Below are 26956 nucleotides of genomic sequence, written 5' to 3' on the forward strand. Positions count from 1 at the left end.
GTCTTCTCACATTAGGCAAGTTTTGATTCATAAATGTCACAGATTGGATGACGCAGGGCCCTTCTTTGAAAACCTTTAGTGCCTTCCTTTGTAAAATAAAGGCTCAATCTCTCAGCTCATGACCAAGGCTTTTCATGATCCGCCTGTGAACTTCGTTTCAGGCCTCACCTACTGCTTCTCCCCCAAATGCCTTCTCTCCTGTGACTTTTGCGCAGCTCTGTTCTTGCATTGTTTGACAGACATCCCTGAATGCTTCTCACTTGCAGACAGAGGTATGATCTGGAGCTCAGGAGTGGTGGCTGGAGTCTGGCTCACCCGGGAGTGAAAGTGCCTGGGGGGTCAGAGAAGAAGTCAAGGTGGGAGACCCAGGAATCCTCCAGGCTTTGTGATGGGCAGGAGAAGAGCAGTGAGCGGCCCTGCAGTCTGGGAGGGGCGCGGAACAGAGCCCAGTGCTGGGGAGGAGAGTGGTGAAAGCAGTGAAGAGAGCATCTCATGCCAGGTGGTAGAGAGGGCTCTGGAAGGGTGAAAACGGGACTCTGCCCAGTGGGTTTGGTGACTGGGAGGTGGCCGGTGGCCTTGGCAGGACTGTAGGGCACATACCTTTTCTTTGCTCACTCTCTTCTCTTGCCCGTGATGTCTTTTCCCACCACAGACCCTCTGTGGCCAATGCCACCTTCCAAGAAGTGGTCCCAGGCATTGCTGCTGCAGAGTTATTAACACATCGTTTGCCTTCAGGTTAGGTACGCTGGCCTCCTCTGCGGCGTCTATGGGCAGCAGCCATTTCCAGGCCAGCGAGGGACCTCCTGTTTCCTTCTGGTTGGTCCTAAGAACTTGGAGTGTGTCTCCTGTGCTGCCAGGGGACAGGAGGCTGCAGCCTATCCTCCTAAAAGGCCTGGCCCTGGCATGGTTCTCCTTGTCCTTGGCAGTGACTTCAGCCACTGTCCATACTTGGGCATTGTGGTGGTAGTGTTTTTAAAGGGTGAGAGTTTTTAGCCAGTGGAAAATTTCCATCAATGAAGGAGTCACTGTCCTCTTTAGGGTTAGCTTTGGTGGCAGTCACTGTGTCCACAGAATGGTGCCATGACCCAGATCCTGTGTTAAAGCTCATGGATGGGTTTGTCTCCTGTATTGTATGTGGTCTGTTTACCCGGAGTGTGGAGGGCTTGTTTGCACATGTGAGGCCCTGGGGACCTGGGTGTAAACCATTCCCATCCCCTCACCATTTCCTTTGTGTGGCATTTACTGACAGGTAAGAGGAGAAAAGATTAGCTGCGTGTTGCCTCCCCTTTCCCAGTCTTCTGTCAGGTTCTCTCTTGCAAAGTGAAATAAATTAATATTTACTTCTAAAATCCTGGTTCATGGTATATTTTCCCAGTTAAATGAAATTGAAACAAATGGGAAAAGATGAAAAAACAGATCTCGGTTTACTCTAAAAAAACAAATCAGTCTAAATGTATTGATAGTTTCCACTCAGAATAGCTCTCCAGCTCCAGGTGAATTCTATCAGTCCAAATCAAAAGTTCCTTCCAATCCATAATGTTAGAACCTCTGGAGCCCACCCCGGAGGAACCTTTTCCATTTTTCTCTCTGAATTAAACATGACCCACCTGTTGACACGGCCCTTCTCACTCGCAGAGACAGGAATAATCACAGGGTTAGGATGAGACCCTCCAAGCCAGTTGGGCCCTCCCCAGAGAGAGCGCAGAGTCAGAAGAGGCGGGGAGCGGGAGGCCACCCAATGCCAATTGCAGGCCAGGAAAGGACCCGGACATGTCGTGAGTGGGACCTCATGGAGGCTGCCCGAGCACACTTGCTGCTCCCTACACCTCCTGGGAGTCATTGCTCCCCGATCTGCCAGGAGCCCATCCCTATGCCTCCCCTGGGACCCCAACACCGGCATAGGCTGCCCGGCAGGAGCCCAGCTACTCCATAGCACAGTCATTCACTGTGCCCTGTGCCTGCACCATGAGACTCGGCTTCCTCAGAGGACTGTGGTTTTCTAGTGCCCAGCGTGGCATCTGACACCTAGTGGATCATCAGTCAGCGAATACGGAGCGTATGCTGTGCGCCAGGCAATCAGCTTGGCTCTGCAGAAACAGTTGTGACCAGGCAGACATGGTCCTGCCCTTGTGGAGCTTGCAGTCTACTGGTAGCTGGTAAGGTGACAGAAGTTCTGTAGAGTGAAAGAATGAGTGATTGACATGTTAGAATACCTTCCAGGCAGCAGCAGGTATTTAAGAAAGTGTGGTCGAGGCCGGGCACAGTGGCTCATGCCTGTAATCCCAGCACTTTAGGAGGCCAAGGCGAGTGGATCACTTGAGCTCAGGAGTTCAAGACCAGCCTGCGTAATGTGGAGAAACCCTTTTTCTATCAAAAATACAAAAATTAATTAGGTGTGATGGCATATGCCTATAGTACCAGCTACTTGGGAGGCTGAGGCAGGAGGATGGCTTGAGCCCAGGAGGCGGAGGATGCAGTGAGCTGAGATCGCACCACTGTACTCCAGCCTGGGCAACAGAGTCAGACCTTGTCTCTAAAAAAAAAGAAAAAAAAAGTGGTTGAATGAGCGAATGAATGAAGGAATTGAAAGGTCGGTGCTGTTATTGAGCACCCACTTTGCATATAGAATCTCTTTCCATTCTCCCAGGAATCCTCTGGAGAACACATTTTAGTCACTGTTTTACAGATGAGTAGACTGAAGGTTGTGGGCAAAAGTGTCTTGTCCAGGTCTCATAGCTTAGAAATGGTGGAACTGATGTGCGAAGCCCCGTCAGTGCAGCACAAAGCACATGCTCTCTCCACCTTGGCATTCAGACTTACCTGCAAATGAATGGGTGTCCCTGACACCCCTCTGTAAGTCTGAAGGCTCTCTTATCCTCCAGCTAAATAACTCCAGGCCCCTTTGCTTTCCTCTTGTGTCTGTTTTCTAATCCTTCACTCATTTTTGCAGCTCTGAGATCTCAATTCCCTGTCTTTTGTTTCTCATCTCAAGATCAAAGACAGTTGTTATTTAAAAGCAGCCCAGAGCTGGCAGCATGAGGGATGTGGGGTATTAGCACCAGCTGGCATTTGGATCTTGCCTGGAATCTGGCAGCTTGGCACTCCAGAGAAAGGCCTGGCCATAGAATCCATGAGGTCCCATCCCCTGACTGATACCCAGAAGACTCCTGTCCAGCCCTGTGGCAGTGAGTTTCTACCAGCAGGCCTTCCCCCAAATAGTTCAGGCATTAGTGTTGCTGGACGGAGGACACCTGGGGAAGATCAGGCCTGCCGGGCCTTTGCTGCTTCCTAGTGTGATACAGATCTTCACACAGAGGCAAGCTCCCTGAGTGTGGAAACATAGCCCAGGATGGACCTCATGCCTTTATCACTGCCAGATGGACTGGCTATAAATTTCCAGGAGCACCCCCCAACCGCAACTCCTGACACTTGCAGTAAATAACCCCCACAAGGCCTTCCAGCCCTCCCTCTCTAGGTAGCCCCACACCTCCTGGAAGCAGCTTGGCATCAGGAAACAACCTTGGACTCTGGGTTTGAACTTGGGTTCCACCATTTGCCACAGCTGGGAACCTGACCACGTTGCCCTATATTGCTGAACCTCATTCTGATCATCTGTAAAATGGGCATGAGAGCACGCACAGCCTTGTAGAGAGGATCGGTGGAGAATGGACATGCTCCCACAGTGCACTGGTTGCTCCTAAGCTGTAGTGGTGACTCGGTTGTTACGCTGGACCGGGAAGTAGGCGCGGTGTGACCTTTCTCTTGCCCTTCTCCCACAGGTCACCGAGGAGGAGCCCAGCTCCAACCACACCGTCATGATCCAGGAGACAGTCCAGCAAGCGTCCGTGGAGCTTGCCGAGCAGCACCACCTGGTGGTGTCCTCCGACGACGTGGAGGGCATTGAGACGGTGACTGTCTACACGCAGGGCGGGGAGGCCTCGGAGTTCATCGTCTACGTGCAGGAGGCCATGCAGCCTGTGGAGGAGCAGGCTGTGGAGCAGCCGGCCCAGGAACTCTAGAGGACATGTGGCATCGGATGGCCACAGAGTGGGGCTGCCAGGCTCTGCAGGCACCCAGGGTGGGGAGGCCGCCCTTCCTGCCCGACCCACGGAATGGTGCTCTCCTTTGCCCTCCCTGCCCGGCAGCCTGATGGGACTCTCCTAGTCCAACTTGGGGTGGGCAAGGCAGTCAGCATCACCAGCAACACCACAGGACCCTGTCCCCAGCATAGACACACACCCCCTGACCCTTACCATCTGCTTCCTGAAAGATTTCAGCGTCAGCTCCCCTATACACCCCCCCACACCTTCACCCCTTGCTTCAGGGTTCAAACAGAGACTCCCAGTGCCCCTCAGCATCTTCCCTGAATCACAGCCCCAGCTCCTTAACCCCCATCTAGGTGCCAAATGTTCATCTGCAGCTGCTCTGCAGCCTGGTGAGAGGGAGACAGCCATCGCGTAGAAAGTGACCTTACGGGTTTTTAATCACTGCTGAGTGGGGTGGGGGTAGTGGGATTGTCCTGGCTTTGTCGACAAAGTCCCACTTCCCTGAGTATCGAGTGCCCTTGTTATCAAGTGAGGTAAATTCACCCCGTCACAGGGTCTCGCCCTACCATCCTGGAATTATTTCGCTTTTAAGATAAATGCACTATTTCACTGTTCGCCTCCCTTTCTAAGGAGGTGAGGTGGATGGAATAAAAACAGTTCCTGTCTAATGCTTTGGTTCCTCAGTCGGGATGGCTTACATTTCCGCTTCCCAAGTTGAAATCTTGAATTTGGGGCCGACCCAGAAGGACCCCATCCAAACCCAGGCCCTTAAAATGCAGACGATGAGGCTCTTTCCTCTGCGTTGAGGTTTGCTTTGGAAACTTTTTGAGGTTAATGATCTCACCTTCCATTTCCTGGCAACCAGCATTTGATTTGTTGCCAGCCAAGAAGTGGCAGTGCCCTCTTCTCCACTGTGTATTTGGTAGGAGCAATGCACTGACCATCAAAGGCGTCATAACACAGGACTATGTGACCAAGGTTTCTAGTCAGGGTGCTCCACATAGATGCCATACGTTTGGAACTCCTGCTCTGTGCACAGCATTGTGGGGGCATTGACTTGAGTCCTGCTATACCCAGCCCAGCCCTGGGGTGTCTTGACATTTTCAGCGTCTGACACCCTGAGGTCAAGGTTTGCTTCCTCCAAGAACCCTTTCTTGCAATGAAATCCGATGCAAGTTTAGAAGCAAATAAAAGAGTACCCGCCCTGTTGAAGAGGGCAGAGTTTACTTGGCCCTCCCTGTTACTAGCCCTCTCACCTCACCCCAGCAGGGCCTGAGGGCACCTCCTGGGAGAAGCTTAAAAGCTGCTGCTCTGATTCAGGTAGGACAGTGACTCCTTGCCTTAAGCAAGGAAGAGGGGGAACGCTGCTGGCTTAGGATGAGTTAGGGAAAGCTTCACGGCGGAGGTGACCTGTGATAGGGCCTGGGAACCTAGATGGGCTTTGTACCTCCAGGGATTGGGGTGGGAGGGAGCGAGAAAGGAATTCCAAAGAAGAGTCACAGTGCCCCCTGGGGCGGGCAGTGTGGGAGGTGAACTTAAACCATGAGCATTTGTGTTTGTCTGGGGGCAACTCGAAAGGGAAGGGCGGAAAGATCAGCAGAAGCCAGATCCTAGAAGAGCAGGGCTGCGAAATGGTGGATGTGGATTTTACCCTGTCAGCTGTGGGGCAGGCAGTAGCATTTGATAGAGGAGGGGAAGGGCGAGGAGGTCAGGGTGGTTCTCCAGAATGAAACATCTTGCCCATGCATCGGCGTGGTCTGTGGTGAGATGGGTGAGTGCCCAGCTCGCAGGCAGAGGACCTGGGCTCCAACCCTGCTCTGTCACTTATCCACGTGACCTTGCCATGCCACCACACCTCTCAGCCTTAGTTTACCCATCTCTGAAATGGGTCTGAGGATAATCGCTGACTCCTGATGATTAAGACGATTAAATGAGTGAAGCCCTGAAGCTGTTAGAAGTGTCCTGGCCCACACTCTGGAAATATCACAGATTGCTTGTATTCCTGGCATGGGGGTCTTACACATGAGTATCCCTCAGACTCCTCCCTCAAAGGCATAAGATAGCGGGAGAGGGGGGCCATGAAGGTGACCTGGGAGGACTCCCAGGGTGTGCTCCGTGCTCTGAGCAGCCTGAGTGCGGAGCCTGCCCTGCCTGGGCACACAGACCCTGTGTACTTCCCTTCCCTTCCCGTCTCCTTGGATTACGAGGAAATGCAGAAAGCTGAGGTGAGACATTGCCAGTGGTCCTGGCTGACCAGGCCTGGTGGGTGTGTGGGTGGGGCAGGCAGGAGGCCTGGTTCTCCGCGGTTCTTTCCTGGGGAGCTGATGCTGGGCTCAGAGGGGAAGCTTTCAAAGCCAGGGGTCCATTCATGTGACTGTGAGATGGAGCTTCTCACTGCTCCCGACCCCCTTGGCTGTTGTTTTTGGGTGCTTTTTGACCCCAGGTGTTTTTTTGTGTCAGGCAAGGTGAAAGCTTGTGCTAAAAGGCTGAATTCTCTACCTCTCTGTTTTAGAATGTGTGTTAAGTACTTACTGTGTGCCAGATACCATACGAGGCCCTTTCATGGGCATCTTCCTATTCAGACTTCCTGTCCACCTGTGTCTTCCTAAGACTGAACACTGGCCCTTCTGTGTTGGGATTATGGGTGTTCGCATCACAGCAACCCAGGGAGTTTGGTGCTATTGTTAGAATTTTACTGATGGGAACTGTTAGCACAGGGAGGGTTAGTAACTTGCTCGAGGTCACACAGGAAGTGGCAGAACCAGGAATTGAGCTCAAGCAATATCTGCACTCATAACCAACGTGCCTTCTGCCAACTCTTCTCTTGCTTTTACAGCTGAGAAGACGGTGGCTCAGTAAGTAACCTGTTTTGGGGGGCACTTGAGGCTAGGAAGGGATGCGTGTGGGACTTGAACGCAGGTATGAAGTTCTTGTTCCCCCAGGTACTTTTTGCCCTCCCTGTGCCGTCCTGTTTCTCTGTCTGTAAGCCCTGACACCAGGAAGGCAGTGCAGGACCAGGACATGGAGGACAGAGGCGAGGTGCCAGATTGACTACAGGGAGCTGAAGCCCAGGGCCATGTGGCCAAGTGTGAGCAGAAGTCATTGCAAGGACAAGAGACCGACCGAGGGCTGGCCCAAGGTCAGAGACAGGGTGGAGGCACGAGATGGGGACCAGCCCAGAGTGCTCTGTAATGCTTGGGCTGGGGAGGAGGCCAAGGCAGCATTCAACTGGCCTTGCCCTGGAAGAGCCCTGGCACCTCCCACAGACGCACCTTCACAGATGACAGCCACCTCACACATGGATGGGCTTTGCCTCTGTCGTGTGGACAGGCCTCCAGGCTCACATCTACTGAGAGAAGGGGAGAAGGGCAGTTTTTGAATTAAAGAGCTGAAGCCCAGGCAAGACAGACCTGGCCCAACCTCACTCTCAGCAGGTGTGTCAGTTTGGGCAGGCTGGACCACCTCTCCCCCATTAGCAATGGGGTTGATAAGATAACAATTGCTGCAAGGCACAGATGCTCCGTGTACATCAGGGACTTGCAAAGAACTTTCTGTTCGTTGGGTATTTGCTTCTCAGGACAGCATTGGGAAGGGTGGGTGTTCTCACCCGGTGCATAGATGGAGAAGTTTATCAAATAACCGTAGTGTTAGAATTACTGGGAAAATGTTTGTGATGTGCTCAGCACAGTCACCGGGGTGGAGGAGAGGCTCCACTTCATAGCGCTCAAACATGAACATGGCCTTGCAACCTGGCTGTGCAACAGCAAGTTTGAGATGCGTTAGTTGCTCTGAGTTTCGCATCTTTGATGAGACAGGGACTCATTGTATAACCTGTATCTGTGGGGCTAATTTGACAAATTAATTTTTCTTGTAATAAGTATTTAAAATTCATTCACTCTTGTCACTGATGCTTTTCCCCTCGTTCTTCAGTTCCATCTTTCAAGGCTGCAGAAAAAAAGACCATTTGATTCCAAATCCATCCCCCCACTCCACCCCTTTTAAAGTTCAAAATGGGCCGGGCACGGTGGCTCAAGCCTGTAATCCCAGCACTTTGGGAGGCCGAGGCGGGAGGATCACAAGGTCAGGAGATCGAGACCATCCTGGCTAACACGGTGAAACCCCGTCTCTACTAAAAAAATACAAAAAACTAGCCGGGCGAGGTGGCAGGCGCCTGTAGTCCCAGCTACTCGGGAGGCTGAGGCAGGAGAATGGCGTAAACCCGGGAGGCGGAGTTTGCAGTGAGCTGAGATCTGGCCACTGCACTCCAGCCTGGGTGACAGAGCGAGACTCCTTCTCAAAAAATAAATAAATAAATAAATAAAGTTCAAAATGAACTGTCCATCCTGCCCTTGGGTGAAATCCAGGATTCCGTCAGTCTCCCCACAGTGGGAATAGTTTTAGGTCATAGTGGGAAATCTTTGGCAATCAATTAACTAGACTAATACTCTGCTGGAGGAAAGGGGAAAAGTGCTGAGGGGGAGACTTAATTTGCCATGCATCACAAAATATTCTAAGTACATGATTTTCAAGTCAGCTCAGCCCTTCTCTTAGCCATGACGGGGACATGTTTGGGTTTGATTTTAAAAATTCTAATCTATCACTGTCACCATTCCTGCTGCAATTTAAGGCTTCGGTGGTTTGTGGTAGATAACAGTTGTTATACTTCCTGCAGGCTAAGAAGGCAGTGATGGTTTGGTTTATTAACTATCACAAAGTAGACAAAAGGGAGAAGAAAGGTCTATGTAGACAGAAGAAGGCTGTGTCAGGCCAGAGGCCACGGGGGAACCAGACTGGAGAGGGGCCCCAGCTGCCTCACCTCTTCCATTCTGCACCTCTTTCCTGAGCATCTCCCATAGAGAGATGGCCCAGACAGCAGCCCTGACCCCAGGGGATTGTCATGGCCCAGGTGAAACTGATAAAGGAGGTGCAAGTGACAGAACTGCCTGCAGTGAACACTTAGGTCACATGCAGGTGCCTTGAGGGCAGTTGGCCTCAAGAGACAGATTCTGCAGGGCCTGGGGGAAGGGTGCTCACCCAGCTTCTGTCCTGTGTAGATCATAGCATTATTGACTGTAATAATTAATAGAGTCCGCCCAGTCCAGGCGTTTCTAGAAGCCTATCAGCTGGCACTCTGTAAAGAAGAAGTGTGGATAATCCCAGCACTTTGGGAGGCCAAGACGGGTGGATCACAAGGGCAGGAGTTCGAGACCAGCCTGACCAACATGGTGAAGCCTTGTCGCTACTAAAAATACAAAAATTAGCCAGGGGTTCTGGTGGCAAACCTGTAATCCCAGCTACTCAGGAGGCTGAAGCAGGAGAATCCCAGGAGGCGGAGGTTGCAGTGAGCTGAGATCACACCACTGTACTATAGCCTGGGCGACAGAGCGAGACTCCATCTCAAAAAAAAAAAAAAGAAAAACAGAAGTGTGGATATGTTGTGAGCAACTGAATCGTGGCCGTGTCAGGTCAGAATCCCGGGTTGGAGTCATCAGTTCACCCCTTAAGAGCTGGGAACATCGCATGTTCTCTGAGCCTCAGTTTTTCCATTTCTAAAATGGGGGTCACAGTAGCACTTTCCTCATCAAATTGCTGTGAGGCTTTGATAAGATGATGCATACCAGTTTTCTGGCCTGTGCAGGCATCCAAGGAGGGTTAATTCTTACAGTCCTTGTGAGTATTGCCATCATATGTATTCTATAGTAATCATGTTGGATGCATGAGTGGCAGAACAACCTGGAGGCCGAGTTCCCTTGCAGGAACCCCAGAGGCTGGGGGAGCCTGGAAGGGGCTTCTGCATTTGCAGTGTTCAAGAGTGACGGTCAGAGAGCGACGTAAATGCAGAGCAGAGACTACGAAACAAGACCAGAAGACCAGGGCCGGCGGGACTGAGGGAGACAGTCATGCTGCTTCATTTCACAGGTGAGCAAACTGAGGCTCTAAGAGGGAAAGGGGTTCCCCTGATGGCACAGGGCAAGTGACTCTCTGAGACACTCCTGCTTGGCCCCATTAGTGAGGCGTGTGTCTTCAAGGTCTGAGATTCCTGCCGCAGTCCCAGGAAGGCTTGTTCCTGGTGCTCTACCCTCTGAGAGCACCCTCCATCCTGGCTGTTGCTGACTCACTGCCCAGACCTTTTGGAGAGACACCTGGGAAGGGGTCATTGCAAATCCACCCCCACTGCAAGGACAAGCCCCTCCCATTGGGGGGGGTCGCTCGGAGCAGGTGCAGCCGAGCAAGAAGCAGTGAGAAGCAGTAGCAGTCACTTCACATCCTGAGCCCACTCTGTCCTCCCTTCAGTGTGATTCAGACACCACGTGTTTGCAGTGTTGGGAGCTCTGGCAGCCTGCAGAGGGAAGGGACCCTAAGCCTTGGACCCTATCGGGCCAGAAGTCCACCTGGCCCACCAGAACTTTAAAACCTGTCCCAAAGTGCCTTGTTTATTTGTGGTAAGCAAAGATTTTCTTGGAGTATCTAGAAACCTAAAGCTATTTGTTCCCTCTGTTCTTCCCCTTATCTATCCCTGACCTTCTCTGTAAGTCTCTAAAGTGGGAGGTTGATACTGACCTACCAGTAGAGGGGAAGACTGTATGAGAAACACACATAATCACACTGGCAGAGGATGCATGCCTGACCTGGAGCAGCCACTAGCATCCCACTCCTGGTGACAGAGCCATTTCTCAAACGGGGGCTGATCACATGGAGGGCTAGAGCACCTGCTCCCCTCATGCGGCATCCCCAATCCACACTGCTCGGCTCCCTAGGTAACACAATGTTTGCTGCATCTCTAGAATTTAACATGTCTCCTGGAGGTATTTTCACGTAGCCAAAATCTACAGGTTGAGTGCAGTGTAACTGGGAGATTTTCTTTGACCGAAGCCCTAGGAACTGTCAGGCGCCTTAAGTGTGCAGAGGGTAATCCCACTCCCTGCAGGCCAGACAGAAGGACGAAGAGGACCAAGGTACACACTCCGCCTTTTGTGTTCAGGTCAGGTCCATTAACAGTGTTTATTCTGCCCTCATGATGCCTGGATTCCAGAGGCTCAAAAGATAAGGCTTGTACCAGTCACGGACATTCCTCCAAATCCTAGATGACAAGGAGGACTGGAGGAGGTTGTGGTTGGGAGAATGTTCTGGGCTAAGGGGAGCAGGGAGGAGGAGAGTCCCACAGACATTGGAAGCTAATGTACTGGGCACGTCTGCCAAGAACCCTGGATCTGAACAGCAGCTCTTAACTCTGTAGGGCTGCTTAGCTCTTTGCAGGCTCTGATGACAGCCATCGACCTATTCCCCAGAAAAATGTGTGCACACACACAACACTTGAGCACAGTTGTAGGGCGTTCTTGGGCCCCAAGTGAAGGATTTTTGATCAAATTTAGTTGTGCAGCTTTGGGCAAGTCACTTGAGCTGCTGGCACTGCAGTTTCCTTCCATTGAAGGGTGACCATGACAGTGAGTGTTCCCTGAGTGCTGATTACGCCAGCCTCAGCCACGGGGCTCCCTACCCAGGCTGACCGACCCCAGCTTGGTGCCAGCAGAAGGTGGATGTGGGGGACTCATGGACTGCCCTGAAGAGCAGAGGAGCATGGCCCTTCTCTGCTTCTGGGATGGCCCCGCTTTACAACCTGGGCAGTGAGAAGAGAACAAGTTTTGAACGTAGAGGAACCTACATCCATTCCTTAGCTCTACTAGCTGTGTTCCCTGGGACACATATCCTTTGATTTCAGAGCCTCAGTGTCTTCATCTGAAAAAGGAGGGTAGTAACATGCTTACAGCTGTTGTATAAGATCTGTTACCTGCCTAGCACCTCACCTGACCCAGAGCAGGTGCTCACCTGAGTGTGACGGCATTTCTAGGGAGCCAGGAGCTGTGGTCTCTTTCCCCATCTCTGCCATGGACTCTCTGAGTGGCCTTGCATTGTTTGGACCTCAGTTTCCCTGGCATACAGTTAGGGGTTTGGAGTTGGAGGATCTCTGAGGTCCCACCCAGCTCTCATGCATTCTGGGGTGGTGGTAGCCCTGGAGAAGGAAGGTGTCAGCTCAGTATGGAGGAGTCTGGGATTGGGGTGATGGATATGGAATGAAGCTCCATTCCACAGCTCGCTGGCTCCACAGCCTCACGCAATGTGCTCAGTCTCATTGAGCTTCAGTTAGCTCGTTTATAAATGGGGATGTTTGCACCATCGGTAGGGTTGATACAGTATTCTACACCTTGTCATCTAGGATACTTAGCACACAGCACGTACTCAGTATTTGATAGCTAATACTACTCTGTTTGCTCAAAGACAGTGTTTTGGTTTTTCGGTCCTTGGAGGATTCTTGATAGAGTCATGGCCTTCTGCAGCCATGTAGGGTTTGGCAAATGTTTTTGGTAGAGCCAGGTAGATACTTTGTTTTGTTGGCCACATGGTCTCCACTGTAACTATTCAACCGCGCCATTGTAACATGAGAGCAGCCATAGATAGTATGCAAATGAGTAAGTATGGTTGTGTTTTCATAAAACTTTATTTATAAAAATAGGTAGTGAGCCAGATTTGGCCCACAGACCATAGTTTACTGACCCCTGTCGTAGATGCTCTGGTGTACAGGGCCAGACTCGCAGAAATTTCCAGGGTATTTGTGTTTTATTTTGATTTCCACCAACCAAGCACTTCTACACTCATAATCAAATCACTGGCATGCCATTTTAAAGAAGAATAAACTGAGGTCCCTGGTTGATGAGTAGAGACCTTTCTGCTATGATGGATGGGAGATGGGAGGGGATGGGGTTAACCAAGATCTGATTCTGCCCCCGGTTCTGCATGTGACCCTGGAGGCACCCCTCTTCGCTCTGGGCCTCAACTTCTACTTTGTGGAAGGGGCTTTGGGATGTGGCCACATCCTCTTAGCACCTTTGTGCCCTGAGATTCCAGACCAAAGTCTCAGGGAAACAGCTACAATCCAATCAGCTTTAACGGCTTCTAATTCTTTTAAAGCTGCTCTGAGGAAATGAGACATTATTATAAGGGGGAAGATCCTTTAATTAAATTGCTGGGAAATTAGAAGGATTGAATGATTGAAACGCAGGGTGAGGCCGAGGCCGCAGCTCTCTCTGTGGATTAATTAAGAGGCTGCGCTGTTCCCTGCTCTCCCTGATGGTGGATACCGGGGGTCTGACCCCCAGGGACATTCAGCAAACCCTTTGATGGGGGGTTGGGAGAGTCTTGTCTCCTTGCAGCAACCACTCCCCACTGGGTCTCCTTTCTCTCCCCCACTCCAAGCCACCCTCCTGTTCCTGCTGCGCCCACAGCTGATGGATGTTCCCAGGATGGGCCAAGCTTAATTAAGTTGTATGATTTTCCTCAAGCTTGCAAAAGCAATTAATGCTTCCCGCCCCAGCCAGGGTTAGGGACTCTGTTTGGTTCAGCAGCCTTCCCAGGGAGGCTAGGGAATGTCCTAAAATTCAGACTCTGTGTTGCTATTTCTGAGCTCCACAGATCCCACACCTCACACCCCAATAAGTCCACTCAACCCCCAGCTCCCGTCAGGGTGGGATGTGAATTTCGACCCATACTGTCCTGTCCCTACCTGTGGCATCCCAACCTCAACACAGAGCGCCTTGCCTTTGACCTGCCCTGGCTGTGCAGGGGTTGCCTCCTGCAGGTGAGACGCACTGTCCACCTCCCCAGGCAGTAGATGGAATATTCATTTTACTTATTCTTTTCCTCACTGACTCTAGCACATTCCATCTAATTTTTTAAATGTATGCAGTATTTACTGAGAAATTCTGTCTGGAGACCTGGGCACCTAAAGCTGAACATAACTCCATCCAAAGCCTCACACAGGCTCCCAGATCATTGGGAAATGACAAAACTGAGGAACGCCTAAAGGTTTCTCCAAGGGCTGTGGCAGCCCTGAGGAGAGTCAGTTGTCCAGGATCAAGCAGGTGAAGTGTATGGCAGGCACAGAGACCTGGAGGCCAGTGAGAGCATGACCCAGAGGAAACAGTGAGAAGGAAGGAATCAACATAGGCCTGAAGAGGCAAGAAATAAGTCAGACCAGGAAGGCAGGCAGAGAAAGGGGAGAAGAGAGGGCGTGGGGAAGCTTCTTCAGAAATCCCGTATGGGGCTCCGTATGTCCCAGCTGGGTAGCTCTCAACACAGCACAGCCTGAGTCTCTGCCCCTTCCTTCCCACCAGCCCCCAAACACCACCCACACACCACACCCAAACACCACTCTCCTTAGCCCATGACTGAAGGTGGACTCTCCAAGGCTGCTCAGGGGAGCCTGAGGACTAGTCCCAGGTCACAGACCATTTGCTTCCATCTGTGGTGGGAGGAAGAGCTGCTCCAGGCCAGAATGAAAATCACGCTTATCACTCAGAGCACTGCATTCCCATGAGAGAATTTCTGTGGGTTTGTTTTGTATTGAGACATTCTCAATGAAGGAAGCAGGGAAGCAGTGCATAGGTTTCTATGCTTCTATGTTGTCACCTGCGCCCTGTGCCCTCACAGCCGGGTGGTTTGGGTGGCATTGCCATAGGGGGCAAGTCAGATGTTTCTATGCAACCTGACTGTTGGCCTGGCAGTGCCTCCATCCCCTTAGAAAGGGTTGGTGGGCGAGCTCACTCCACCCGTGGCCCTTAGTTCACGCTAGTCCCCCTGCCTGGAGCACCCTTTTTTTTTTTTTTTTTGAGACGAGTCTCACTCTGTTGCCCAGGCTGGAGTGCAATGGCGCGATCTCAGCTCACTGCAAGCTCCGTCTCCTGGGTTCACCCCATTCTCCTGCCTCAGCCTCCAGAGTAGCTGGGACTACAGGCGCCCACCACCACGTCTGGCTAATTTTTTGTACTTTTAGTAGTGATGGGGTTTCACCATGTTAGCCAGGATGGTCTCAATCTCCTGACCTCGTGATCTGCTCACCTCGGCCTCCCAAAGTGCTGGGATTACAGGCGTGAGCCATCGTGCCCGGCTGGAACAGTCTTTCTGTGCTCCTCTCCCTGCCCCACCTGCAGTTCCCAGTTACCCCAGTGCAGAGGTCTTTTTCCAAAATGTGTATTAATTTCACAAGCAATCCATTATAACCTTCTCACCGTAGACAGTTTAGACTGTAGAGATAAAGATAGGATTTCCCTTAACCACCTTCCAGAATAGCCCCATGAAGCATCCATCAGGTGTGGTTTACTATATTATATTTATTTATTCATTTAATAAATGTCTAGGTAGGACCTACTCTGTGCTGCCATTACTCTGTGTCCTAGGGATATGACATTTTATAAAACTCAAAGGGTTTATAGACTAAAACTAAAAGCAAGCATGCAGATGAGATTAAAATTCGTTAAATGATGATTTGTGCTCTATTGAAAAGTAAAGTGAGGTAAGAGAGAGAAGCTGCTGGGGAAGAAGTGTTACTTCAGACAGAATGGTCAGCCATGCCTGCCTGGAGTGAGGGCGTGGGCAGACACCTGGCCAGGGGCCACCAGGTACAGGCGCCAAGGCAGGGACAGGCACAGCCTGCTCATGGGGCACTGGGAGGCAGGTGGCTGCACACACAGAGGGAGGGAGGGACAGTGGGCAGCACAGTCAGGTGGAGAGTAGCTGGTGAGAGGATCAGAGACTGTGTATTTGGTTCCCAGTGAGCTGGGAGCCTGTGCAGGGTTGGAAGTGAGGAGTGGCATGAGATGACTTATGTTTTGAAAGGAATGCTTGGCAGCGCTCTGGGAGGTGGACCTCTTTTCAATGCATTTTTATGCCTACATGTTTTATATATACATATATTAAATATAAATACATAATCTTTGCATCTTTCTCAAACATCAACATTGTCACTCAGTGTTGCTCGGCAACCCGCTTTTCAACATCCATATATATTGGAGAATGGAGAGCTTGCTACAGGGGATATTCTTTTTAAACTGTTGCGTGCTTTTCCACAGACTCCTTGAGGTATCTCCTCAAGGCAGGGTTTTGCCTGTGAAGGGAGGTGGTCACCAGGCACTGAGTCACCGTGTTGTGGCATGTCCATTCAGCAGCAGAGCCTTAGGACCAATGACCATTTTTGAGCACTGATGCAGTGAATCCAGGCAGCTCTGTGGATGCAGAGTTCAGTTCTCCACACAAGAAACAGTGGCATCAAACCCAATCCGGGAATAGACTGCTACTCTATGTTGATGACCTGCAGAGGGAAACGGGCTTTGGAAGTCTCCCAGACCAAGCCCATGCTTCCCACATGAGGAAATGGAGACCGGGGGTTGGTGTCTTGCCCAGGGCCACTGATGAGGTAGTAGCAAAGCCAGGTCAGGAAACTGGTCTCTGCTTTCTTCTGCACCCAGAGTCAGTGCATGAGGTGGGGTCCTATGCTGTCAGCAGGCACTGTTGATGAAAGGCACGTCCTTTCATCCTTTCAGATGGTTCTTTCCCTCTCTTTCCCATGTGCATGTGCCCATCGGTACACTGCAGGCTGAGTACTCCAAGGGGTTGTGTGCATGTGCTGATCAGTACTCCACAGGGCAAGTACTCCAGGGTGTTGTGTGCATGTGCTCATTGATACTCTGCAGGGCGAGTACTCCAGAGCCTTGTGTGCATGTGCTCATCGATATGCTGCAGGGTGAGTACTCCAGGGCATTGTGTGCGTGTGCTGATCAGTACTCCACAGGGCGAGTACTCCAGGGCATTGTGTGCATGTGCTCATCGATATGTTGCGGGGTGAGTACTCCAGGGCATTGTGTGCATGTGCTGATCAGTACTCCACAGGGTGAGTACCCTAAGATGTTGTGTACATGTCCTCATTGATACTCTGCAGGGCAAGTACTCCAGGGTGTTACTTGCATGTCCTCATTGATATTCTACAGGCCAAGTACTCCAGGGCGTTGTGTGCATGTTCTCATCGATACTCCACAGGGTGAATACTCCAGGGCATTGTGTGTATGTGCTCATGGATACTCTGCAGGCTGAGAAGTATTCCAGGGCATTGTGTGCATGTACTCATCGATACTCTGTAGGGCAAGTACTCCAGGGCGTTGTGCGCATGTGCTCATCGATATGCTGCAGGCCGAGTACTCCAGGGCGTTGTGTGCATGTGTTCATCCATACTCTGCAGGCCGAGTACTCCAAGGCATTGTGTGCATATTCTCATCGATATTCCGCAGGGCGACTACTCCAAGGCGTTGTGTGCATGTGCTCATCGATATGCTGCAGGCCGAGTACTCCAAGGCGTTGTGTGCATATGCTCATCGATATTCCGCAGGGCGACTACTCCAAGGCATTGTGTGCATGTGTTCATCGATACTCTGCAGGCCGAGTACTCCAAGGCGTTGTGTGCATATGCTCATCAATATTCCGCAGGGCGACTACTCCAAGGCGTTGTGTGCATGTGCTCATCGATATGCTGCAGGCCGAGTACTCCAAGGCGTTGTGTGCATATGCTCATCGATATTCTGCAGGGCGACTACTCCAAGGTGTTGTGTGCATGTGTTCATCGATACTCTGCAGGCCGAGTACTCCAAGGCGTTGTGTGCATATGCTCATCGATATTCCACAGGGCTACTACTCCAGGGCGTTGTGTGCGTGTGCTCATCGATATGCTGCAGGCTGAGTACTCCAGGGCGTTGTGTGCATGTGTTCATCGATACTCTGCAGGCCGAGTACTCCAGGGCGTTGTGTGCATGTGCTCATCGATACTGTGCAGGGTGAGTACTCAAGGGTGTTATGTGCATGTGCTTTTTAGTACTCTGCAGGAGAGTACTCCAGGGGGTTTCATTAATTTTCTATTGCTGCCGTCACAAACTACCACACACTTAGTAATGTATACAACACAGAATTATTATCCTGCAGTTCCCTAGGCAAGAAGTCTGATGAGGTCTCACTGGCCTGAGATCAAGATGTCTGTAGGTTATGGTGTCTTCTAGAGGCTCAGGTGGAAATTCATGTCCTGCTTACTGGGGTTCTTGGCAGAATTCAGTGACCTGTGAGATCCCCACGTCCTGGCTTGGGGCGGCCTCCCAAGGCTGCCTGCATTCCTCCTTGTGCCCCTTCCTCCATCCCCAAGCCAGCCATGGTGGCTGAGCACCTCTCACACTTTGAATCTCTCCTCCCTCTCACCTCTCTGACCCAACTGGGGTCAGAGAATCCAGGATCGTCCCCCTATTTTAAGGTCATATGATGAGCAACCTTAGTTCCCTCTGCAACTTTAATTCCCTTTTGCTATGGAAAGTAACCTGTTCCCAGGTTTTGAGGATGAGGATGTAACCATCTTTGGGAGCGATTCTTTGGCATCCCACAGGGACTCTCTGCAGATCTCTGGGCTTCTGCCTCCTGCAGCCTCCTTTTCTGTGGTACTCTGTCCTGCGAACTCTCCTGTACTCTCACCTCTGCCTCTTCAACTCAGGGAGTCTGTTGGGTTCTGCCTGCCTGCCCTGACTTCCTGTGGTGATGCCCTCTGCCATGCCCAACAGGGCAGGAGCTGGCTGCTCTTCCATTCCCATCCATGGGGCCACACAGCTTTCCACTGTCAGCACGCTGCCTTCCCACAGCCCTCCCATTCCCTGTGAGTGACACAGGCTGCTGGGTTGGGGCTGGGAGACTGTCAGGATCCCTTGTCTGGTCTTGAACTCTGCATCTGCCCTTGGCTCCAGCTCTTGTCACAGAACCCCAAAGTGCTTGCCTCCTGCCTTGGCTTCAGTCCCACCCTGGTCCTGTGGTCCACCTGGAGGAAGGCAGGAGGCGCTCATTTGATGATTGTCTGGGTCCCCCTGCAGCTGGGTAAGAGCTGTCACAAGAGTGATCCATGCTCAGGTATGAAGTTTAGAAGCCATGCCGGATTGGGGAGCCCCAAATGACCATCTGGGGAGCCAGAAAGAAGGGGTGCTTGGCATCCCTTTACTCAACGCCTTTGTGTTTTGGTTGTTGACTCCTAGGCTAACATCTGTTGACTGTTCTCCATGTGCCAGGCACATTTCTAGGCACTTGATATGCATGGTCTTGTCTAGACCTCATAAAACCTGTCCCCAGGGAAGAAAAGTCACCTATGCACATGCCACGTCATACAACTGTGCTGACACGTTGCCGGGCAGCTGGGTCCAGGTTCCATGCTCTTCCCCACCACTTCCCATGTGCGAGCACCGGGGACCAGAATGAGCCTAAGCCAGGCCCCTGGACCTCTCTGGTGTAGGAGGGAAGAATCAGCCAGTCTGCACAAGCCGGTGATTCAGATGAGCGCCGGGGGTGGAGGTGGGCAGACGAGCCTGCGGTGGAAAGACCTGCTGAGCAATGATCAGTGGCTGATAAGTGGATGCTGTGGGGATCCGCTCTGGACAAGGCAGTCGTGGTCCACCCAGCTCCGCCCGGCCTTTGGACAGTCAGTGCAGGCTGTCTAGTCGGCCATCGTCCTTCAGGGGCAGCCCGAGGGGTCCCCAGGGCAGCCACTGCAGATGTGGCTGGGTCATCAGGTGGCTTTGGTATGACCCCCATGCCTGCCATCCATCTGGCTCACCAGTGCCCAGCCCACACGTGGCACAGCACACAGACGAATGAAGGAGGGGAACCAGATGTGTGTGCCGCCACTGCCGCCTGGGCCAGTGCTGGAAACCCATGTCCTTATCCCACACACCACACATACACGTCAGAAACACCAGACGCAAAAAACACATTCCATACATACACATGTACTATGGACACCACACACAATGTATCACACATACAACTCCACACACACCACACCACACACACCACACATACACGTCAGAAACACCACACACAAAAAACACATTCCATACATATACATGTACTATGGACACCACACACAATGTATCACACATACAACTCCACACACACACCACACTGCACATACCACACATACACGTCAGAAACACCACACACAAAAATCACGTTCCATACATACACATGTACTATGGACACCGCACACAATGTATCACACATACAACTCCACACCACACCGCACACACCACACATACACGTCAGAAACACCATATACCACACACACGAAACACATCCCATGCTACACACATATTATAAACACCACACACAATATGTCACACATATAACTCCCCACACGTACCATAATGCACACACCACACATACCACACATCATAAACATCACACACCATATTCCACACACACACAAAACGCATTCCACACACCACACATGCCACACATCAGAAACACCATACACCACACACAAAAAACACATTCCATACATACATACTACAAACACCACACACACAAGTCCACACACACCACACCACATATAGCACACATACCACAAATACCATACATCGTGAAATACCACACACCACACACGAAACACATTCTACACATTCACGCGTACCACAGACACCACATGCCCACCACACACAATACATTACATATACAACTCCACACGCACACCACACACAGTACATTACATATACAACTCCACACGCACACCACACACAGTACATTACATATACAACTCCACACGCACACCACACACAGTACATTACATATGCAACTCCACACGCACACCACACACAGCACATTACATATGCAACTCCACACGCACACCACACACAGTACATTACATATGCAACTCCACACGCACACCACACACAGTACATTACATATGCAACTCCACACGCACACCACACACAATTCATTACATATACAACTCCACACGCACACTGCACACAATATATTACATATACAACTCCACACTCACACCATACCACACTGCACACACTACACATACCACATGTCAGAAACACCATATACCACACATGAAACACATTCCATACATACAAACCACAGACACCACATACCACACACAGTACATCACACATACAACTCCCACATTCACAACATTACACACTACACACACCATACACATACACCCCGCAGAACACCCCACCCTCCCACACCTCACATGCAAACACACCAGAAACACCACACACAGATTCACCATAAAACACCCCCACCTTCCTGCATATCACACACATCACAAATGCCACACAGAAAACAAACTCTACACAGACCTGTACCAGAAACAGCACACACAACACACAAAATACCACATATACAAAAGCCCCCACACATTACACACATACCACAAAACACTCCAGTCCCCACAAACACCACACACAAAACACATCCCATATATACACACATACTACAATAATATACCTCACATATATACTACACAGTATATCACACATACAAGTAAACACTCAAAAAACACATGTCACACAGCACACACATGCCCACACACTCCCACAGACACAAGCCTGCACACACACGGGAGCAAGAGCACCGCAGGCTCCTGGGCAGCCCCCAGCCATGGCTTGCTAATTACCTCTCTTCCCGCAGGCCTGTTTGTCATCTTTCCCCAGCGCTTGGGTACCCAGTGAAGATAGATTCCAGGAAGCTTTGAAATGTTCCAAATGCAGAAGCCTCCAAATCACACGCTTTGAAGATTAGAACAAGTTCAGTTCTCCTCCTCTCAACCCTGGCTTTTGAATTATTTTTAAATTATTCCCTAAAAATGCTCCATACCCCATGATTTTTAAGAGCAACACTGGCTCACTGTGAGAGCTGTCATTCATTCAGCTCTAGTGTGTGCCGGAGCGTGACACGTGCTCACCTGGGCTTCCTCCTCATGTCCTGGTCGCAGCCCTAGGAGGCAGGTTTGACTTCATATGCATAGAATCCTTACTTCATAGAACAGGAGAGAGAGGCCCAGAGAGGCCAAGGAGTGGCCACAGATCAGCGCGGATCATGGGGCCAGCAGTGATTCCAGGCTGTCCAATCCAGAGTGCATGTTTATAAACCTCAGGCAATAATGGCTCTTATGAATTGTAGGTAATGTGCAACATACAGGAAAGAACAATACTTCTAGAAAATTCTGTTGACATTTTTGGTGGATTTATTTTCAATTTATTGATATAATTATTAACGTATTTTATAGAATGGGTTTACATTATCTATATGATTTTTCTATGGAGCTCTTTTTCATGAAATGGTTCATTTTCTGAGACTTAAAACCCAGGGAGGAGGAAAGAGGAAATGAGGAAGGAACCACCACAGAGGAGCCTGTCTTGAAGTCAGGAAAGAAGTTGAGCCCAGAGGTTTGCAGGCTAGTGGTGTTGCCTTTCTTTTCTTTCTTTTTTTTTTTTGTTGTTATTGTTGTTGAGATGGAGTCTCGCTCTGTTGCGCTCTCGCTCTCTCTCTCTCTCTATTGCATAATTGCCCCCACCCACTGGAATGTCATTTCTAAGTGGGCAAGGAGTTTATTTGCTCACTGTTGTATCCCTAGTATTGGGCACAGTGCCTGTCATAAGGTAGGTATTCCACAAATACATGTTGAAGGAAACAAAAGAGCACCAAATGAACAGGGAGGCAAATGGAGAAAGAACAGTGGTTCTGCAAAATGAAGGTACGAAGCTCTGTGGTCTGCTGTATGATGTCAGCCATCTTTCCTGGTCTCTTACTGCATCTGCCGGAATGAATCTGTTTCCCACCCCTGCCTGTGGCCTTGATGTTACTGGTGGCTGCACTGACATTCCGAGTTCCACTTCGGGGTGGGTGTGGGCTGGAAGAGAGGCTTCCTTGGGGCTGCCTGCCTTTCCCCTCCCCAGAGTCCAGATCTCTGTCCTGTCCCCTATGGGGACTGCATGGCCACCCCTATGTAAGCCAGTGCCAATTTGAGAGAGAAGTGGATGCAGCAGGGACAGATGTCCCCTACCTCTCTTCACCCAAGGAATGGAAAACTCTGCCCGGAGATTTGCTGGAACAACGTCAAGGGTCGGGCTCTGGGGGCAAGCGGGAGGAAATAATGTACATTCATCATTCCCCCTTTGCAGCCTGCCCAGAGGCTTGACGCAGCACCTGGGATGTCACTAAAAGCTGGTCCCAGGGGAAGACGTAAAGCCTCGCAGCTGATAGGTTGCCGTGGGCGGGGCAGGGCCAATCAGAACTCAGGCCTGTGTTCCAGAGGCCCGCCCAGCTGACCCAGTCATCTGAGGGCAGGGTCCTGAGACCACAGTGGGAGGGAGGGTCAATCAACACATTGTAGCTCCTTTAATTTTGGGTGGGTTGAAGGAAAAACCTGAGACAGGATGTCAGCCTTTGTCAAGGGGATGTCAGCCTTTGTCACGATCATGTCAGGCTCTACATGACGCGGCAGGCAGGCGCCTCTGGTTCCGGGAGGAGAGAGGGACTGGCAGTCCCCTAGAGGGGTCCGTGACAGGGCGCAGGTGCTGGAGCCGGGGGCTCCAGCTCTCGTCATTTAGCTGCTGCATGAATTATTAATGGGTGGCTATAAAACACACACACAGAGCTGAGCATCATTTTGCCATCATTCAGCTCTGTACTCTTTTCTGTACTGTGAAGATAAAGGTTCCGTTTGATCGTGGACAGGAGTGGCACTGAGATCCTGCCACTTCACCTTCATAGTCTCCAGAGATGACAGGGGCGCCGCCTGTGTTTGGCTCTTAGCAGTCCTCCGTGCTCTTATATAAATACTTGGCCCTCTTTGCCAGCCCTTCATTCTTTTTCCTGACTTTCCTCTTTTTTTCCCCAGCCATTCTCTGTGCCTGAAGGAAAGGTTCTGTCTGCCCTGTCACTTTCTGGTGCCCCTGCCCCCTGCAGCTCCCAGGTCCCTGGCTGCCTCTGGGTGGAGGCTTTCTACAGCCCGGGATGCAGCATCTGGACCCATAGCTCCTGCACCAGGGATTGGATTTGCAGCTTTAATCTCTCCTGATGTGCTGTCAGGAAAGAGAAAACCGAGAAAGACAGCTGAGTTGTTTTTTTCCCCCCCACAGCACTGCCAAAACAACAACAACACGCACACCCAAACCCAGCAAGGTTAGAGGGCAGGCTGTTCTGTAGGCAAACATTCCAGAAAGTTCTCAAGCATTTGGGGCTACTCCTGTGAATGGCAGATCTGAAACTGAAAGTTTCCCATTAGAAGGCTCAGTCTCCTAAGCGCCTGCCTTTCCTCTTGCTTTCAATATGCCGAGACTCTCCTGAGACACAGGCGTTCTGATGGCCATGACTGCCCAGCCTGTCCGGCCCCCATGCACCTGCCGGCCTCTTCACTTCCAAATCTATTTCCCCTACCTCTTTCTTTCAAACTTGCACTTTCCTCGTCAGGTACCCGTCGTGTCCTCTCTTCTCCGTGGGGTCTTTCCTTACCTTCCTAAGTGGGGTGTGCCTTCCTGGCCACCATTTAATTTACATTTCATGGGAACCGTATTTCAAACTTTCCCGGAGCCCAGTATCATTTCCCTGTTTTATGACTGAGCCTCCCCAAGCTTCTACTTGGAGAAAACACTGACGGGCACTTAGTGACACACCCAAGGGCACTGAGCTGCTGAAAAGCCATCACAGATACATGGGAGCATACTAGAGTTAGGTGTGCAGGGAAATGTAACATCTGTGTTTTCTAGATTTCCTCCCAAGCCCACATCCTGCTTGGAGTAAAATGTATCTTTGCTTTATTTTCTTCAGTTTAAAGGGGTCTTGTACATTTATTCTGCCTCCTCCATGTACATTTTCTGCTCTTCGGATTTTTCTCCTTCCCCGGTGTTTAGGGTCTTCATAACCTTGTAGCAATAGGCTGCCAGAGAGGCAGCCACTAGTCGCAGTGCTCCTGTGGTCACCCGGACCTTTCTGGATGTCTGCATGCCCCACTTCAGGAGCTGTGGGTTGAAGAAAATAGAACTCCACTTTCTGATCTCAGACTCTCTAAACCTGATTGCCTGACATCCTCCCTGACCTACCCTTTAATCTGAGACTCCCCACAGGCCAGAATTCTTCCCTCCGCCTCCTCCTCTCCAGAAAGAACTGTCTCTAGGTCAGATTATCTTTCCAAGTTGCAGGGTAAGAAACCAGCTTCTCCTAGTATCTGTGGATGTGGGTGTGATTCCGTGCCACTCTAGCTCCAGGCTGGTATCTATGGATGTGGGTGTGATTCCGTGCCACTCTAGCTCCAGGCTCCAGCCTAGCCCTGACATTGCAGGGTTGTGATTAGGAGCATGAGTTCTGTGGCTAGCTAGGACTGGCCTCAAGTCTTAGCCCCTCCATTCATCCAACTGCCAGCTGGTTTCTGGAACCTCCTCCTTGCCAGACTCTGCACCAGGCTTCACTCCCTTTTAGGAATTGCAGCACTGGCCACCTGCTTTGCTGCTCATGGCCTTATCTATAATATGCAGGGAAGACACCAAACACCTGAGCTTCTGTGAAGATAAAATGCTAAGATTGTATGCCAAGAGCCTAGCACATAAGATCTTCACATTACCCACCATTAATAGTTTTGGATCTCATTTCCTCATCTGGATGTGGAAAAAAGATCTTCCCTGAAAGATTACCATAACATGTAATTGGTTTGGTATATATACAAATGATTGAGAAGAATATAAGATAGACAGCATGGGTCCATTGTCCTAGTTCAGGCCCAGGAAGCTCTCTCCACAGGCAGAACAGCACTGGCGAAGGCTCAGCTCCCCCTTAGTGACAAAGAGCTCAGGCTGCACCCAGGAACCTGCAACACCCAGAGGCTTCCTGTAATGCATGGCATCAATGGCATCACTGGCTGGATGGCTCTTGGGGACCTTGTATCCAATCTCCCTATTTAGCAATGAGGAAACAAGCCCAGAAAGAGGCATCACCTCAACTAAGGTTACCGTACAGATGGAGGCAGAGCAGGCCCAGAAGCCAGACCTTCCCAGGACCGGCTCCAAGTGCATCTGATTTAGCCTCCTGCCACCCTGTCTTCTGTCAAAGTCCAGATCCTGTACAAGACAGACTGGGTCAAAGTCAGGCCAACCCAGCAAGGCCAGTGGAGCAGGTTGGGTCCCAGAGACCCGGGGGCAGGGTTCGCCCTTTGACTCTTTGGTGGACAGAAGAGGGGTGCTCAGTTTCCACGGCTAAAAGTCCGTCTCTTCTTGGGGAAGTTTTATGTTTCTTTACTCTCAGGTTGGTCCGCGGTTACATTGGGAGCACGTGGCTCAGAATGGCACTGAGGAGAGATACGTGCATGGCGAACTGATTCATTTCCTGTGCAGCAAACACCTCCCATCCTTGGTACTGTGCTTCTTGTTCACCCTCTACAGTGCTATGACATTTATTGAGAACATCCTAGCTGCCAAGCACTGTGCCCAGATCCTGTGCATATGTTTCATTCGTCATCAGCACAACCTAGAGTTGGCATGATTATCCCCATCTTACAGTTGGGAAAACTGAGGCTCAGAGAAGTTGAGTGACTGCCCTGTCCCCACCCTTTGCTCAGGGTGCCAGCTTGAAAGAGGAGGTTTTCCCGCCAGAACGACTCTCCTTCTCCATCTTGCTCTGTGTGCCCAGGAGGCTGAACTACACTACGGCAGGCAGAATAATGGGCCCACAAAGATGTCATGTCCTCATTCCTGTGAATGTGTTACATACACGGCAAAAGGGAATTAAGGTTGCAGATGACATCGAGGCTGGAAATTAGTTGATCTTGAGATGGGGAGATTACTCTGGATTAACTGGATGAGTTCGATGTGGACACAAGGGTCCTTTATGGTGAAGGGGAGGCAGCAGGTAGCAGCCTCAGGGCGATGTGGTGTAAATGTGGGTGGCCTCTGGAAGCTGGGCAAAGTAAGGGAATAAGTTTGGCCCTGGAGCCGCCAGAAGGGATGCAGCCCTTCAGCCCTTTGACTTAGGCCACTGAGACTCGTTTTGCACATCTACGTCTGGCTGCCAGAACTGTAAGATAATAAATTGTTTTAAGCCACCAAGTTTGTGGTGGTTTGTTGCAGCAGTAAGGGGAAACTAACGCAGATACAAACCGCCTCCATTGGCGCCCTTGTACTCTGCTCCCAGGAGTTTTGGCCATTGGGGAGAAACAGCAGGAGATTGGCAGGAGCAGGGAGAGGGAGAGAGATTGAGGTGTTGACTCCCCTGCTACCTCCCTG

General features: G+C 50.9%; 1 protein-coding gene across 2 annotated transcripts in view; it reads left to right on the forward strand.

Annotated features, from left to right (window-relative positions):
• ZFAT (zinc finger and AT-hook domain containing) overlaps positions 1-4712 on the forward strand; it is a 239570-nt gene extending 234858 nt beyond the window's left edge. Inside the window, exon 17 of one of the 2 annotated variants that reach the window (XR_004059297.1) lies at positions 3780-4711. Coding sequence is in view for 1 of the 2 variants with exons in the window: in XM_010380280.2 (XP_010378582.1) it covers positions 3780-4019 (240 nt within the window). In the remaining variant the exon portion in view is untranslated. Of the gene's footprint in view, positions 1-3779 lie in introns of both variants that reach the window. The other variant, XM_010380280.2, reaches the window with a different exon arrangement.
• The last annotated feature ends 22244 nt before the right edge of the window (positions 4713-26956 follow it).

Source organism: Rhinopithecus roxellana, chromosome 9 (genome assembly GCF_007565055.1).
Source record: "Rhinopithecus roxellana isolate Shanxi Qingling chromosome 9, ASM756505v1, whole genome shotgun sequence".
In the NCBI taxonomy this organism is placed as follows: Eukaryota; Metazoa; Chordata; class Mammalia; order Primates; family Cercopithecidae; genus Rhinopithecus; species Rhinopithecus roxellana.